General features: G+C 49.2%; 1 protein-coding gene across 1 annotated transcript in view; it reads right to left on the bottom strand.

Annotated features, from left to right (window-relative positions):
* The window catches only part of LOC146797188 (semaphorin-3F-like), a 670,875-nt gene that overhangs the window by 87,840 nt on the left and 567,595 nt on the right, over positions 1-15,440 (bottom strand). Inside the window, exon 11 of the mRNA XM_085629898.1 lies at positions 3,102-3,246. Within this exon, the coding sequence (XP_085486024.1) occupies positions 3,102-3,246 (145 nt within the window). The remainder of the gene's footprint in view (positions 1-3,101; positions 3,247-15,440) is intronic.

Here is a 15,440-nt window from a genome sequence, read left to right as displayed (position 1 = left end):
CTTCCTGTTTGAGGCGCATTAGATGTTCCGTGGACATTGGACGTTGTTTGGGTGGTATGGTGAGTGGGGTTGCGGTAAGTTCCAGGCAGTAACCCTACTGGATAATTTGTCTTACCCACTTGTCTGTAGTGATGGAGTTCCAGACAGGTAGGAACTGTGAGAGTCTTCCCCTGACCGCATGGAATGGTCTGGAGTGAGCGGAGGGGAGTCATTGTTTGGTAGTTGGGGAGGTTCGGTTGTTGTTACCTCGGCCTCTACCCTTGGTATTATTTCCTCTGTCCCCACCTCTAAAATATGCCTTGTTGGGGGATGTTTGTGTGGGACGCTTGTAGGTGGAGGAAGTAGTGTCTGTACTGATGTTTTTGGATCCGCCTCTATAAAAGGAGCAACGAAAGGAACCTGGTGGTGTTTGAGATTGTAATGCTCCCATTGATTTTGCAGTGTCTGTGTCTTTTTTCATTTTTTCCAAAGCTGTATCCACAGCTGGGCCAAAGAGGTTTTTTTGATCGAATGGCTAATTTAAGATAGTTGTTTGCACTTCTTGTTTAAAACCAGAAATGCGCAACCATGCATGTCTGCAGAGTAAGACACTGGTGTTGACAGATCTAGATGCAGTGTCTGCTGCATCGAGGGCACATTTGATGGATGCCTTTGTAATTAACTTGCCTTCTTGGACCAGATCGTTGGCTTTGACCTTGTATTGGTCAGGTAAGTGTTGGATAGGATCTTCAAGCTCATCGTAGTGAGCCTGTCATATCTGGCAAGTAGTGCTTGTGCGTTAGCTATCCTCCAGTGATTGGCTGCTTGGGAGGCAACTTGTTTACCTGATGCATCCAGCAGTTTAGACTTTGGCTGGGGGTGGTGCATCACCAGAGGTTTGGGAATTAGCACGTTTTCTTGCATTTGAGATTACCAAAGAATCTAAAGGGAGTTGTCCTTTAATGTCAATTGGATCGTTAGGGACAGGTTTATACTTTTTATCAATCCGAGGATTGAGAATCCTGGTCCTGACAGGGACTTTAAATATGTCTGGTGCATGTTTAATGACACCTTTAAGCATGGGTAATGTATGAATTGTTTTTTGTGATTGGGCAAACGTATCTAGTAGGAAGTCTTCATCCAAGAAGTCTGAATGTAGTTCAACCCCATGATATTGCGCAGCCCTATTAATGAGCTGACTAAAACCTATATTGTCATCTGGAGGGGATGGCCTAGATGGGTATGGATCCGGATCAGGAAGGTCAGGAGGATCTGTGGGATTGCTGTAATCTTCCCATGTATCCTGTGGTGGAGTAGTGTTATCATCAGGGTCATCTAAAGGATCCTTATCGTGTACACCCCGTCCACTAGATGATCCTCATACTGTGGTGGTAAGGGTGAGTATGGAGAGAGTCTAGGAGAGTTATAGGAGAGTTTGTAGGAGACAAAGGTTTGGTAGGAAGAATAGGAGAAGAGGGTCTTAAGGGTGAAGTTGCAAAGTCTCTTTTCTTCACAAGTGTGAGGTATCTGATTTCCTCTTCTTTGTAGGCAGACTGACAATATGGCCTGTTTTAGGGTCCACATGTAATGTCTTTTGTTTCGGATCGATAGGATCTGGCCGAAACAGTTCTTCCTGCTTGTTGTCTCCTTTCGGTGCCGATTTTTTCAGTTCTGAATGTGGTTTTTATTTGGTCTCTGGAGCCGTAGGAGGGGTCTTGTGCTCCTTTGGCTTCGAGTCGGAAATCTTCTTTGGATCTGAAGGTTTTCGGTGTTTGTTTGGTTCCGAGACCTTATGGTCTTTCGGTGCCGAAGGGTTCGATACCGAGGCCTTTTTGGGCGTAACGGGAATAGGGTGTATCCCTGATTTCGGCACCGATTGTTTTATGGGTACTAATATGTGGCTTGCTCGGTCCAGAGCTGCCGGAAGGCTTTCCCTTTGTGTTCGGCGCCGCGCCCGGAGGCGGGGCTTCTGAAGTTTATCCTCGGTCTCGACTAAGGCCTTAAGGCGAAGTTTTGACCGGAGCCTTCTGTTTATCTGATGGGGCAGGGGCATGGACGTTTGTACTCACTCGTTGACCTGGAGTGATGTGGTCATCGGAGTCGGAGTCATCAGCTTCGGAGATGATGTCGAGCTCTTCCGAATCCTCTGCCTCTGGAACATCAGGGTCTTCGTAGAAGATGTCGTGTGGCACTGTTGTAGCCTGTTGAGCCATGACATGTTGTCGAGCCCGGCGATTACGGATAGTCTTTTTAGAGCGAAAAGAGGCGCAGGCCTGGCAATCCTTTTCCTCGTGTTCTGGTGAGAGGCAAAGGTTGCAGACTTTGTGATGGTCACTGTGTGGAAATTTAGCTCTACACTGGGGGCATTTTTTAAATGGAGTACTTTCCATTAGCCGTAGGGCCGAATGGTGCAGATAGGCCCAGGGGCCTGCGTCGATGACCGGAATTGAGGATTTTGAGGTTAGCGCGTCGAAGGGCACGCGAACAAAACAATACCGTCGAGTGGTGATGGGTTGCACGTCGAAAGGGTTGTAAACACCGTACCGAACCGGAGCGCAGCAAGTCACATCCAAACCCGATGGCGGAAAAAAACAATCTAAGGGTGGAGTCGATGCCCATGCGCACTATCGTCCAAGGGAGGAGTCACCTATCTCGTGACTACTAAGACTTCTTCCAAGACAACAACAAACTGCAAACATCCCAGCCCAACACCAGATGACGATCTATGCACAAGTATGTATTCTGCAACTCATATGCCTCGAACATACACTATATCATAAGCCAATGTGCCCCTGTGACTGGAGGTACATTGTGTAGTTGTGGCCCCTGAGGCTGGAGGTACACTGTAGTTGTGGCCCCTGAGGCCGGAGGTACACTGTATAGTTGTAGCTCCTGACAGACTGGTTCCCCCTCACTGAGCTGCCATTGCTCCAGGACATCCCCCCAGCCCCCCTACCCCTTACCCCACAGTGTGAGTGCCACAATCCTGCCCAGGTACGGGGCCCACTGGTAGTTGTGGCCCCTGAGACTGGATGTACTGCGTTAAGTTGTGGCCCCTGAGCCCCCCCTCCATGCTGTCAGTCCCTTTACCTTGCAGTGTGAGTGCCCCAAGCCATACTTACCGCCCCGGGCCTTGGGTACGGGATCCGGCCCAGGTACGGGGCCCACTGGTAGTTGTGGCCTTCCTTGTGAGCAAAGGGCCCGTTGAAGACGGTGCGCACGTCAGACATGGAGTAAACACAGATCGCCGAGCCCTTGAAGACAGACCTGGAAGACAGAAGGAAACCATCAGAAGGGACGCCCTAACCGGGCCAGGAAGCACCTCGAAACCCCCTGCTCTGGCTGAGACCCCCTTGAGCTCTCCCCCTCCAGAATGAGGTCCCCGGCCTCTCGTCCTCTCGCTGAGACCCCCTTGTGCTCTCCCTCAAGCCATGAAGCTCCTCGAAGCCCTCCTGATTTGGCTGAGACCCCAGCGAGCTACCCCTCTCCAGTCATGAAGCTCCTGGAAGCCCTCCTGCTGTTGCTGAATTCCCTTGAGCTCTCCAGTCAGGAGGCTCCAGTGCCTTCCCCTCGCTGAGACCCCCATGACCTCTCCCTCTCCAGCCAAGAGGCTCCTGGGATGCTTCGGGTCTACCTCCAAGACCCCAGGGGAACTTCATCCGCGATTCCTCTGGATGTCTCCTGCCCCCCACAGAACCCACTGGGGACACCGCTGGTGTTGCCTCTCTGCAGGGGCCCTGATGCCTCACCCAGGGGCCGTGATGCCTCATCCCAGGGGCCCTGATGTCTCGTCCCAGGGGCCCTGATGCCTCATCCCGGGGGCCGGGGGCCCTGATGCCTCGTTCCAGGGGTTCTTGGGAATCAGTGTCCATGGAGTTCCTTCGCTGCAGGGGCAAACCCCCTTAGCCCACCGTTCTCTTTTTAAATCCTTAATAAAATCAAAGCTCTCAAGGTTTAAAAATTCTAAGGAATGAGAACAAATTAGGATTGTTTGATGATGTTACAGGAAGTGACGTCACAGAATCGTAATATCAATGACACCAGGCACACGATGAAAGCATCAGATTACAAGTAAAAGGATTATCACGACACCAAACCTTGCAGTGGAGTCTTATGACTTACAATCTAGTGGAGAGGCATTCTGAGGAGCCCAAGAGAGCTCTTCCCTCGTCTTAAAGGGTCTGGGTGGTGAGGGGGCAGGGAGGGTGGGCTTGCATTGCAATGGATGCATTCCTGGGGCCACAGCGGCTCTCAAAAGCTGCGCACAACAGAACTAAGTAGCATTCAGAGTTCAGGTCCTTGCTGGTCTCACCAGGTGTCACATTTAACCTGGGGACTGAGAGTTCAGCCCAACCACCAAATGTGTGACTCTCACTCATAATGAGTAAGACTTGAGGTTCCACCCCCTCAAAGTTTGGCCACTTACAAGCTTTCCGTGCTGCAAAGCAGACTTGTAACACTGAGTAGGGCAGAGTCATTTTATATCTACATCTATTTCTTGCGGCGAGGCCAAGTTTATGTCTGGGTAGAATGCACTCTGCCTGGCGCTGCCCCCACATGAACATCTGAAGGGCTTTGCAAGCCGGGTGATTAAAGAGTCCATCAGCGAAAGGGCAGGAAGAGAGGTAGAGAGTGGATGGAGGAAGATACCTGGGGGGGAAGGTAGGGGGTAGGACCGAGCTGCGAGGGAGAGAAGATGGTGGAACCCTGCACAGCTCACAGCTGAAGGGGCTCAGTGCACTGCCCAGACAGGAGACTGGCTGCAGCCCAGGAGCTGAAACATGCAGAAAGTGAACAAGCTGGCCAGCAAGTGAAGTTGCAGACCCTGAGGGAGAAGTGAGACCTGCCCTCGCAGCTCTTCCCCCCGGCTCCAGGCCGAGTACACAAGGCCAGAAGTAGGTGGCGTTGGGAGCGGGCTGTAGAGCTCCGCCACCTGGATCTTGATGATAAAAGAAAAGCATTTATTGCAAGCAAACAATGAAGACATACTCCCACCCGGAAGTAAGGTATTTAGCGCTGGTGACGCGAGCGCGCAGTCGGCTGTTTTAATCCTCCGGAGACTTGAGCCGGGAGCAGATTTGATTTATTTTCCGATTCGCCGCATTTCTAAAAATCGCCTGATACTGTCTTTTATTTCTTTTGCTTACTTGCACAGTCTGTAAAATACTTTTAGCGCATTTCACTTACCTATTCACCCAGGAGGGTGTCTGGGGAATCCCGGGGCCCGCAGCTGACAGGCGCGGCCGCCATCTTGGGAGTGGGCAGGGTTGCGGGCTAGTCTCCACCCACCCGGAAGTAAGGTATTTAACGCTAGATGGCGCAAACGTGCAGCAGGCGCACGCAGCGGGCGTGCCGATGGCCCGCCGAAGGTGTGCCTAAGGCAAGCCCGCCTGCGCCTGTCCGTGCCTGACCAGGTCCAGGGGTCAGGACCCTGCACCTCCTATGCCGAATCGTATCCATTACACTAGCGCACAGCTCCACCAGCTCTACAGGGCACCGACAGCTCAATGTTATCACCAGATTCAGTGTGACAAACTGGTGAAGAGCTGCTTACACTGCCCGTTCACACTCTCTCCCCTGGCCGCCACCCCCTTTGCAGGTACAGGCCTCTACAAACTGTTCCTACTTAACTGCAGATCCATGTCTAAACACAGTATTGAGATCTCAATGATGTTACAGGACCTTGCGCCAGATGTCCTGTTTTTAACAGAAACCTGGCTCAATTCCAGCTCAGAGCCAGACATTGTGGAAACACTCCCTCAGGAATACTTAATACAGAGGGTGGACAGAGCAATAGGCAAGGGTGGAGGAATCGCGATTCTCTACAAAGACCATCTCACCTGTCGCCTAATTGGAAATCCTCTCACAGGTTGTGAGAATGTGCATTTTTCAATTGAATTCTCCCCTCTCCTCTCTGTCTCTGTCATCCTGATCTATCGTCCCCCAGGAGCGGAAGGCTCCTTTTGCACAGCATTGGTAGAGACTGCTATTAACCTAGCCAGCACGTCCGCCAACTACACCCTTCTCGGCGATTTTAATCTGCACTTTGACGATCCGAAAGCGGTAACAGCCGTTGAATTAGTGCAAGACCTTGCGACCCTGCAGCTGTCGCAAAAGGTTCTGCGCGCCACCCACATCCAAGGACACTGCCTTGACCCTGTGTTCTCCAATCTGGAGAACCTTACAGGAGATGACCCCATTCCCATTCCTTGGTCTGATCACCTCCTCATTCCCCTTTCATGGTACCCCAGGATCCCCAACTCCCATGCCCAACCTTTACTGACCCGGAGTCGGCCTTGGTCTAAGCCCCATCTAGACAAATGGACTCCAGAACTGGAACAGACCAGACCAGCACCAGATTCCTGTCCAGTTGCAGCTAACAAGGATTTCTGCAGCTGGATTGAAGACTCATTAAATCAGGTCCTGCCTAAAACTTGATTAAGAAAAAAAACGGTTCTTATAAATCCCCTTGGTACTCCGCGGAATTGCGCGCTCTTAAGCAACGCTGCAAAGTACATGAGAGAAGTTGCCAGCAAGAAAAGCGATTATAGAAGAGCCGTCTGCAAATACAGAGCAGAAATTAAAAAGGCACATGCATCTTTCAATGAGAAAAAAATCCTTCTGGCGTCGAACTCCCCAAGAGAGACCTTCCTCATGATTAAGAAACTCATTAAAACCCCAGCTCCGCCTATTGCCCCTCATATATCAGGTCAACGATGCAATAAACAGGCAGAGTTTTTTAGCACTAAAATTCATAACATTCTGAAACTGCTGCCCAAAGTTGAGGACGAACTCGACGATCAATGCGCTACTCTCCCTAGTCACCTGCTGGAGTCTTCCCCCCCCTCTCCCAAGAAACCCTTTTGACTCGGATCTCCCGGGTGAAAAGTGGCTCACCGAGGGACCCTGCACCCATGAACATTTTGGAAAATGTAGCACACATAGTTGCCCCTACTGTTGAAAATGTGATTAATACCTCCCTAAACGCAGGAGTAGTACCCCCTAGTTGGAAAAGGGCAATGGTAAAGTCATTGTTGAAAAAGCCCAATCTGGATCCGGTGGACTTGGGGAATTACTGCCCCATCTCCCTCCTTCCTGGGATCACCAAAGTGACCGAAAAACACATTAATGATACACTCTCCAACTTCCTGGAATCCCACAGCCTTCTGCACCCCTCTCAACCCGGATTCCGCCCACGACAGAGCATGGAAACCGCTCTATTAGCCGTAGTAGAGGAAAGTAGTAAGATCGTGGACACCGGAGGGTCGGCAGCCATCATCCTTCTTGACCTGAGCGCAGCATTTGATACGGTAAACCATCGCATCCTTATTCACCGTCTCAAAAAAAATAGGAATAGCTGCCAAGGCCCTGAAATGGCTTTGCTCCTTCCTAGAGGGTCATCTCTTTCAGGTTTTCGAAGGAGATGTGAGCTCACTACCCCTGCCTCTGGTATGCGGCGTACCCCAGGGCTCATCATTAAGTCCGACTCTTTTTAATATATATATGGCCCCTTTGACAGCAATCGTAGCCCCATTTCGAATCCAAATGGTAACTTACACCGACGACACCCAACTGGTCGTGGCTGTCAATCAAGCAACACATCGGACTAAGGCCCTTCACTCGTGCCTAACGGAGGTCTCTAAGCAGATGAGCGCCTCCCAGCTGAAGCTCAATGGAGATAAGACAGAGATCATGATGTTGGGTAACCCCGCCCCAGCGATACTGGAGTCCCTGTGGCCAGCATGCATGGGCCCAACCCCAGCTCCCAAAACTGAAATAAAGAGCCTGGGCTTCTGGCTTGATCATAACCTGACATTCAAGGTGCCGGCAAGAAAGACAGTTGCCACCTGTTTCGGCCTGCTCAGAATGGCTAGGAAAGTGCTTCCCCTCCTCCCTCCACAATCCAAGAAAGTCCTAATTCAATCATTAATACTTTCAAGGATTGACTAGGGCAATGCACTTTAACTGGGAGCCCCGACGGCCGTCACGACCAAACTACAAACGGTCCAAAACTGCGCAGCCAGACTGCTGCTGGGTGTACCCAATCGCACCACAGCCAAACCTGCCATCCGCTCCCTTCACTGGTTGCCGGTGAAGGAAAGAGTAAATTTCAAAGCCCTCTGTATCGTTCATAAGTCCCTTCAGGGGAAAGGACCCCCATTATTTTCGTCCATGATTTACCCATACAAAGCTAACAGGAAACTCCGGTCGGACGACCTCCACCTTGTGGCAGTCCCTAGAGTTAAGAGGGCCAGAAGTGGTGGTCGTCTCTTTTCTCTTAATGCTGCCAAACTATGGAACACACTGCCACTCCAGCTCCGGCGGGAATCCAACCACTTAGTCTTTCAAAGACAATTAAAAACTATTCTGTTCCCCTAAGTCACCCTATCTCCGTCTGATTAGTCGTGCCCAGTGCTGGGAGGCCTCCGGGCAGCCATGCGCTGTACAAGTGCCCTTTCAGTTCAATTCAATTCAGATCCTGGAGGTAAAATATAACAATTGAAGGTTTCCCCACGGGATCAGATGGATCGACCGTTGACCCACATGTTCAGAGACTTTTTCAGGACACCATGGCCATCGATAGCAACACCAATGTAGAACCGGACAGGACACACAGGGTCTGCAGAACCTCCGCCGCCAAAGGACTGAAAGCTCTGGACGTACTAACATGCCTGCAGGACTCTAAAGTGAAGCAAGATATCATGAAAGCGGCAGAGACAAAGGATGAGAGATTTTTGAAGGAGCCAAAATGTAATGGTTAGAAGATTACACTATAAAAGCAAAAACATTTCTGACCAATCACTGACTTTCTGAAAGAGAAGGACAGAAAATATGCATGGGTGTCACCTGTTTCGATTGATCTTTAGGTGGAACGGCCAATTCAATCAATATTCAATCAGTTTCCAAAGCCAAACGCATCCTGGGGATTCCTGAAATGGAGCCACAGTGGGAAGACCATCGAAAAACTATTGCTGCCAGTTCCATGAGCAAACTAAACCGGACTCAACAACCACAGCGCAAGAAAGGCAAGCCGCGCTGGAGAAGCGGACGGAGCAGGATGGCTCATGGAGCAACGAGATGTCCTCCAGCTTTTGGCAAATAAATAAGACGATCATTAGGGACCCCAAAGAGGTTAAGTGCTCGCTCGAGCGGCATAGTGTGCAGAAGAAATGGAGGAGGGACGAGAGGAGAGGAGACTGGCCAATCCGGGTTAGACCTTCTAGAGCAGTCACCAAAGACATCGGTTTGCATGGGCCGGATTCCCTGGCAACTGTTTGTGGGACGCTTTTTTGTAACTAGACCGGGGGGGGGAGATTTTATTCACTACTAATAACAACTAAACTAAAGTGGGAGATTGGTCTTGGCACTTATACACAGCAGGCGCTGCCCGGGCCTTGTACGACTTCCAAAACTAGGCACACTGCCTGTAGAGAATCCAAAGTATTCACTATCAAAAGAATAAACTTTAATGTTTGTGGTCTCGATGGCTCCTCCTGGTGATTAGCAGTGCTTTTCATGTTGTGTAATGGAAGGCATGACATGGTTTATCCAGGTATCCAGGGAAGCCACTCACTGTCAAGGGACTGGCACAGACTAAAATTGCTTCTCCGAATAACACTTCTCCTCTGGCCCTTAAAAAGGCAGCGGGTGACTATCCTGCCTTCCAGTCACTTCCATGGAGGAATGTGAGAAGCTTGTGGGGTAAAGGGCAGAGTGCTCGCACTCCGAATGAGAATGGGGCCTGAGAATATTACGGCGGCTAATATCTACGCCCCCAATGAGGGTCAGGCGTAAGTTAACAGATATTATCAAGTCTGTGGACAAGGCAATGCTCATAGGGGGACTTCCATCGGACAAGGGATAGAAGTAAAGACAGATCAGGATAGAGATATGGGCCATCGGGGCCTTCACCGAGAAAAGTGGTTAAAAGAGGAGGGACTGCAGGATATAGATGTAGGCCCCCTCTGTGAGGAACTAGACATTTTCTTCTACAGTGCATTGCACCTATGCAACATTGGATTACTTTCTGGGTGCAGTACATGCATGTAATGCAAACTCAGATGGTAGATGTTGGGGCGACTGCACTGTCTGACCATGCTTCGGTGTCATGTCTTGAGAATCTGCCAGACCGTAGGGACCTTAGGTTTGTGGATGCTTAGGATAGACTCACTCAAAATGAAACCCACAAAGAAGCCATACGGAGAGCCATCTTATAACATCCGACAGATAGCGACACCAATGAGGGCTCACCCGGCACATGTTGGGACTCTCTGAAAGCTGTCATCAAGGGAGAAACAACTGACATTGCCGCTAAAGGTAATAAGGAGGGGAGAAAAAACAGACTTGACCCAGAGGGGTGGTGAGTGAGTTTGAAGCAAGAGACCAGACCCACCTAGCGTGTGGCGGGTCCCTTACTGAAGCGAGGGCTCAAATGAAAAGTCTAAATCTTGATAGAGCAGGGTAAGCTCTCCTCCGAATTCCGCTAAAAGTACCATTCAGGGTTTGTTGGCCACAGGAAAGAACATTTACCTTGCCACTTGTGTGCCAGAATAACTAAGATCATCGCCATAACCTCAGGAGGTGGTGGGAAGGTGACAGGTGATGAGCCAATAGGTGGAAGGTTTAAGGAATTCTAAGAAGCACTTTGTATGGCACAAAGGAATGCCAACCCACACATCAAAGAATGCCTGGATGCTGTGTGTGTCTCTAAACTCACCCAGCACCAGGTGGAGGCACTGGAGGAACCTATCTCCGTTGAGAAGTTTAAACCCTCCATCATGACGTCGAAGCCCAATAAGAGCCTGGAGCCCAGACGGACATACCCCTCCCTCAATTTTATAAAACATTCCGTGTGGTCCTCACACTGCTGCATTCGCCGATTCAGCTGCACTTATAGCGACAATGATGGTGGCCGCTGTGGTAATTCCTAAGCAAGGCCAGGACCTACGGTGTGTGATTCCATAGTGTTGACGAATGTTGACGTGAAGCTATTCACTAGTATTTTAGCTGCAAGGCTCAATCCCCTTATGCCCGGACCAGGTGGGCTTTATTTAAGAAATACGGTGCAGCAACTACACGAAGAAAAAGCTACACATTATAGACAACGTTCAAAGAACCCTAAATAATGCTGAAAAAGCGTTTGATAGAGTTCGCTGGCCTTACTGGGTGAGAAACTTGAAAGATTTGGAGATCCTTTTTTCCAGATGGATCTTCTGTGGTTGCACCATCCACTGGCAAGGGTCAGAGTGATCGATGTTCTTTCAAACCCCTTCAAGATCCAGAGAGGGACGTGACAGGGATGTCCTCTCTCTCCCCTTCCTGCTTTTTTCTCTCAATATGGAGCCAATGGCAGAAACGGAAAAGCAAATGTGAACATTACAGGGAGCAAAATAGGCCAGGACACTCGCATCCTAACCTTATATGCAGACGACGTTATCGTGGCTCTTTCTAATCCACTCGACTCTCTCCCGGTTCTGCTGGAGGAGACGAGGAGTTTCGGGAAGTTTCCTATTTTGGGCTGAATCTCCATAAGTCGCAAATACTCAGTCGCTCCGTCCTGCCTGGTCAACAGGAATCACTACGAGACATGTTTCCGATTCAATGGGTGACCTATAGCATCTCATATCTAGGCATAGAATCTAACGAGCTCCCTGGCAGAGACAGCGCCATCGATACAATGCCCTTCTTGGATCTATCCAGAGAGAGCTATATACTTAGCTGCAATACATCCCTTGTTTATTTTAATTGATGTATTTAAGGTTTTATAGAGCGCAAACATGATCCGTTAGGGTTTCAGAGCACTTTACAGGGATAACACGTTGTATACAAGTTTGACATAGGCAATAAACATGGAAAGAGATAGAAGGAAGTGACTACATTAGGGCATAACCAAGGTATATACAATAAAAAAAGGAGTGACATGTCAGCAAAATGCAGAGAACACCAGCAATTACATTTGAGGGAGTAATAAAGCAGTATAAAGGAAGGAGCGACCAGGCAGAAGAACAGAAGCAAAGCCGCGGAGCGCTGCGCGCGATAAAAGAGAATTATGGGAGGAATTTGCCCAGTAGGAAGGGTTTGGCTTCCTTTCTAAATATTGACAGAGAGGGAATTCTTCTGATGAAAGACGGCAGCGAGTTCCAGATTCTTGGTGCAGCCCCAGAGAAGGCACGAATGTAAGTTTTTGCTTTCGGAAGTGGGGTGGCTGGGGCATAAAATCTCTGGCGGACCGGGAGTTTCTGGCTACTCCAGAAACCATGATTTTCTGGGCGAGATATGCTGGGAATTTCGTGTGTAGTGCTTTGTGGGCGATACATGCCAGTTTGAGTTGGATTCTGGCTTCAAGAGGAAGCCAGTGCAGCGCCTTTAGATGCAGTGAGATGTGGTCCAATTTTTTTGAGTCTGTTAGGAGTCTGGCGGCGGCGTTGAGGCAAGCTGTTAGGGGGGCCGTGGAGATCTTGGGCAGGCCTGAAAGGGTTGAGCATCCGTATTTGATTCTGGAGATAACTAATGCCTGCACTGCCCTTTTTAGGTCTGAGGCATCAAGGAGAGGTTTTAGTTTCCTCAGGTAGCTCAGGTGAAACCTGGCAGTTTTAGCCATCCAGTCGATGTGGAATCGCATATTCAGGTTGCTGTCTAGGATTATTCCGAGAGATGTGGCAGATTCCACTATGGTCGATGTGCAGTTTAGTGCTGTGATCGACTTGGTCCATTCCCGGATGTCAGTGTTACTTTTAGGGGGGGAGATTAGAAGGAACTCGTTTTTTGTGCATTTAGTTTAAGCTGGTTCGAGGCGAGCCATTGAACAGTCAGCTTTAGGGCCTCATTCAAGGAGTAGATCTCCTCTACAGATGAGATTTTGATGTAGACCTGGGTATCATCGGTCTACATGTGGAAGGAGATGTTGGCGGTACGTAGTAGTTCAGGTAATGGTTGAAGGTAGAGATTGAAGAGGGTTGGGGAAAGAGTTGATCCTTGGGGGACTCTGATCGTTATCGGGGAAGGAGCAGATAGATTACTGTTGACTAAGAATCTCTGGGTGCGGTTTCCGAGGAAGGATCCAAACCATTTGATGACAGTTCCTCTTATTCCCATCCTGAATTCGAGGTGTTCCAGTGGTTTCTCGTGGTTGACTGTCGAATGACGAAGCTAAATCCAGTAGTATCAACAGAAATGTTTTGCCTCGGCCAAGGGCTTGGAGAGCGTCATCCACAATATGGGGAATAGTAGTTTCCGTGCTGTGACCAGGCCTGAAACCAGATTGGCACCCGTCTAACAGGTTGAAATTAGCGATGCGTTGGCGCAGTTGAAGTTGCGAGAAGAGGAATATTGGATCTTGGTCTGAAGCTGTCTGAAATAGCAGGATTCAGAGTGGGTTTTTATATGATGGGAATGACTTGCCCGGTTTTTAGGGAGTCAGGTATGGACCCTTGAAGAAGGGAAGTGTTGATAATTGTAGCCCAAATGGGAATACTGAATGGGGAGGTCGCTGCCAAGCAGTTGGAGGGGAGTGAGTCGTTAAAGTGGCTATTCGGTTTTAAGGAGAATAGAAGTTTCGAGATGGAGAGGTCGTCATATGCCTTGAAGTTGGGCCAGTGAGCTTGGTTTTTGGGTGTTGTCTGGGGGGATGAAGAGAGAGATGGGTCCTGGCAGGAGGAGGTGGGAAGTTAGAGGCAGCATTAAGTTAGTTTCCTAGAGAGTTAATTTTGGCTGTAAAGAAGGAGGAGAACTCCTCACATGTTATTAGTTTCTTTGGACGTTTTAGCTACTTTGTTTGATTGGTGTTTGACCATTTCAAAGAGCTTGCGGGGTCTCTTAGTGCGTTTTCCAGTTCTGATCTGAAGAACTCTTTTTTGGATTTGAGGATGTTCCTGTTCTATGTATTTCTAATCTGACGGAGAAGTTTTAGTTGGGAGGCTGAGGGGTGCTGTCTCCAGTATCTTTCCATTAGTTGGAGAGCTCTCCTTTCGTTATTGAGGGGTCCGTTGAACAAGGGGTTCAATGGACCCCTCAATAACGTTGAACCTTGAATAATTGAACCTTGTGGCTTGGTAGGAGAGCTGCACTGAAGATGGACACCCTCCCCAAGGGAATATTTTTCTTCCGATTAGTTCCACTTGCCGCCTTCCCCAGCCATGCTCAAAAAACTTCAACGAGGAGTGGATAGGTTTGTCTGGTGGGCCACCACGCATGAATGAACTGTAAATGTATTAGCAGACACCGAAGAGAGGAAGTTTAGGTTCAATCAACACAATAACATACCTCCAGGCGGCACAGTACAACATATGCTAGAGGGGGTAGAGGAGTATACGGAGGACAGTAGTACTAGAGTAGAGTATCAGGAGGACAGTAGTACTAGGGTAGAGTATCAGGAGGACAGTAGTACTAGGGTAGAGTATCAGGAGGACAGTAGCACTAGGGTAGAGTATCAGGAGGACAGTAGCACTAGGGTAGAGTATCAGGAGGACAGTAGCACTAGGGTAGAGTATCAGGAGGACAGTAGCACTAGGGTAGAGTATCAGGAGGACAGTAGTACTAGGGTAGAGTATCAGGAGGACAGTAGTACTAGGGTAGAGTATCAGGAGGACAGTAGTACTAGGGTAGAGTATCAGGAGGACATTAGTACTAGGGTAGAGTATCAGGAGGACAGTAGTACTAGGGTAGAGTATCAGGAGGACAGTAGCACTAGGGTAGAGTATCAGGAGGACAGTAGCACTATAGCACTAGGGTAGAGTATCAGGAGGACAGTAGCACTAGGGTAGAGTATCAGGAGGACAGTAGCACTAGGGTAGAGTATCAGGAGGACATTAGTACTAGGGTAGAGTATCAGGAGGACAGTAGTACTAGGGTAGAGTATCAGGAGGACATTAGTACTAGGGTAGAGTATCAGGAGGACAGTAGTACTAGGGTAGAGTATCAGGAGGACATTAGTACTAGGGTAGAGTATCAGGAGGACAGTAGTACTAGGGTAGAGTATCAGGAGGACAGTAGTACTAGGGTAGAGTATCAGGAGGACAGTAGCACTAGGGTAGAGTATCAGGAGGACAGTAGCACTAGGGTAGAGTATCAGGAGGACAGTAGCACTAGGGTAGAGTATCAGGAGGACAGTAGCACTAGGGTAGAGTATCAGGAGGACATTAGTACTAGGGTAGAGTATCAGGAGGACAGTAGTACTAGGGTAGAGTATCAGGAGGACAGTAGCACTAGGGTAGAGTATCAGGAGGACAGTAGCACTATAGCACTAGGGTAGAGTATCAGGAGGACAGTAGCACTAGGGTAGAGTATCAGGAGGACAGTAGTACTAGGGTAGAGTATCAGGAGGACAGTAGTACTAGGGTAGAGTATCAGGAGGACAGTAGCACTAGGGTAGAGTATCAGGAGGACAGTAGCACTAGGGTAGAGTATCAGGAGGACAGTAGCACTAGGGTAGAGTATCAGGAGGACAGTAGCACTAGGGTAGA

Source organism: Triturus cristatus, chromosome 10 (genome assembly GCF_964204655.1).
Source record: "Triturus cristatus chromosome 10, aTriCri1.1, whole genome shotgun sequence".
In the NCBI taxonomy this organism is placed as follows: Eukaryota; Metazoa; Chordata; class Amphibia; order Caudata; family Salamandridae; genus Triturus; species Triturus cristatus.
Note: the sequence above shows the minus strand (reverse complement) of the source record. Positions and strands in the feature narration are given on the sequence as shown.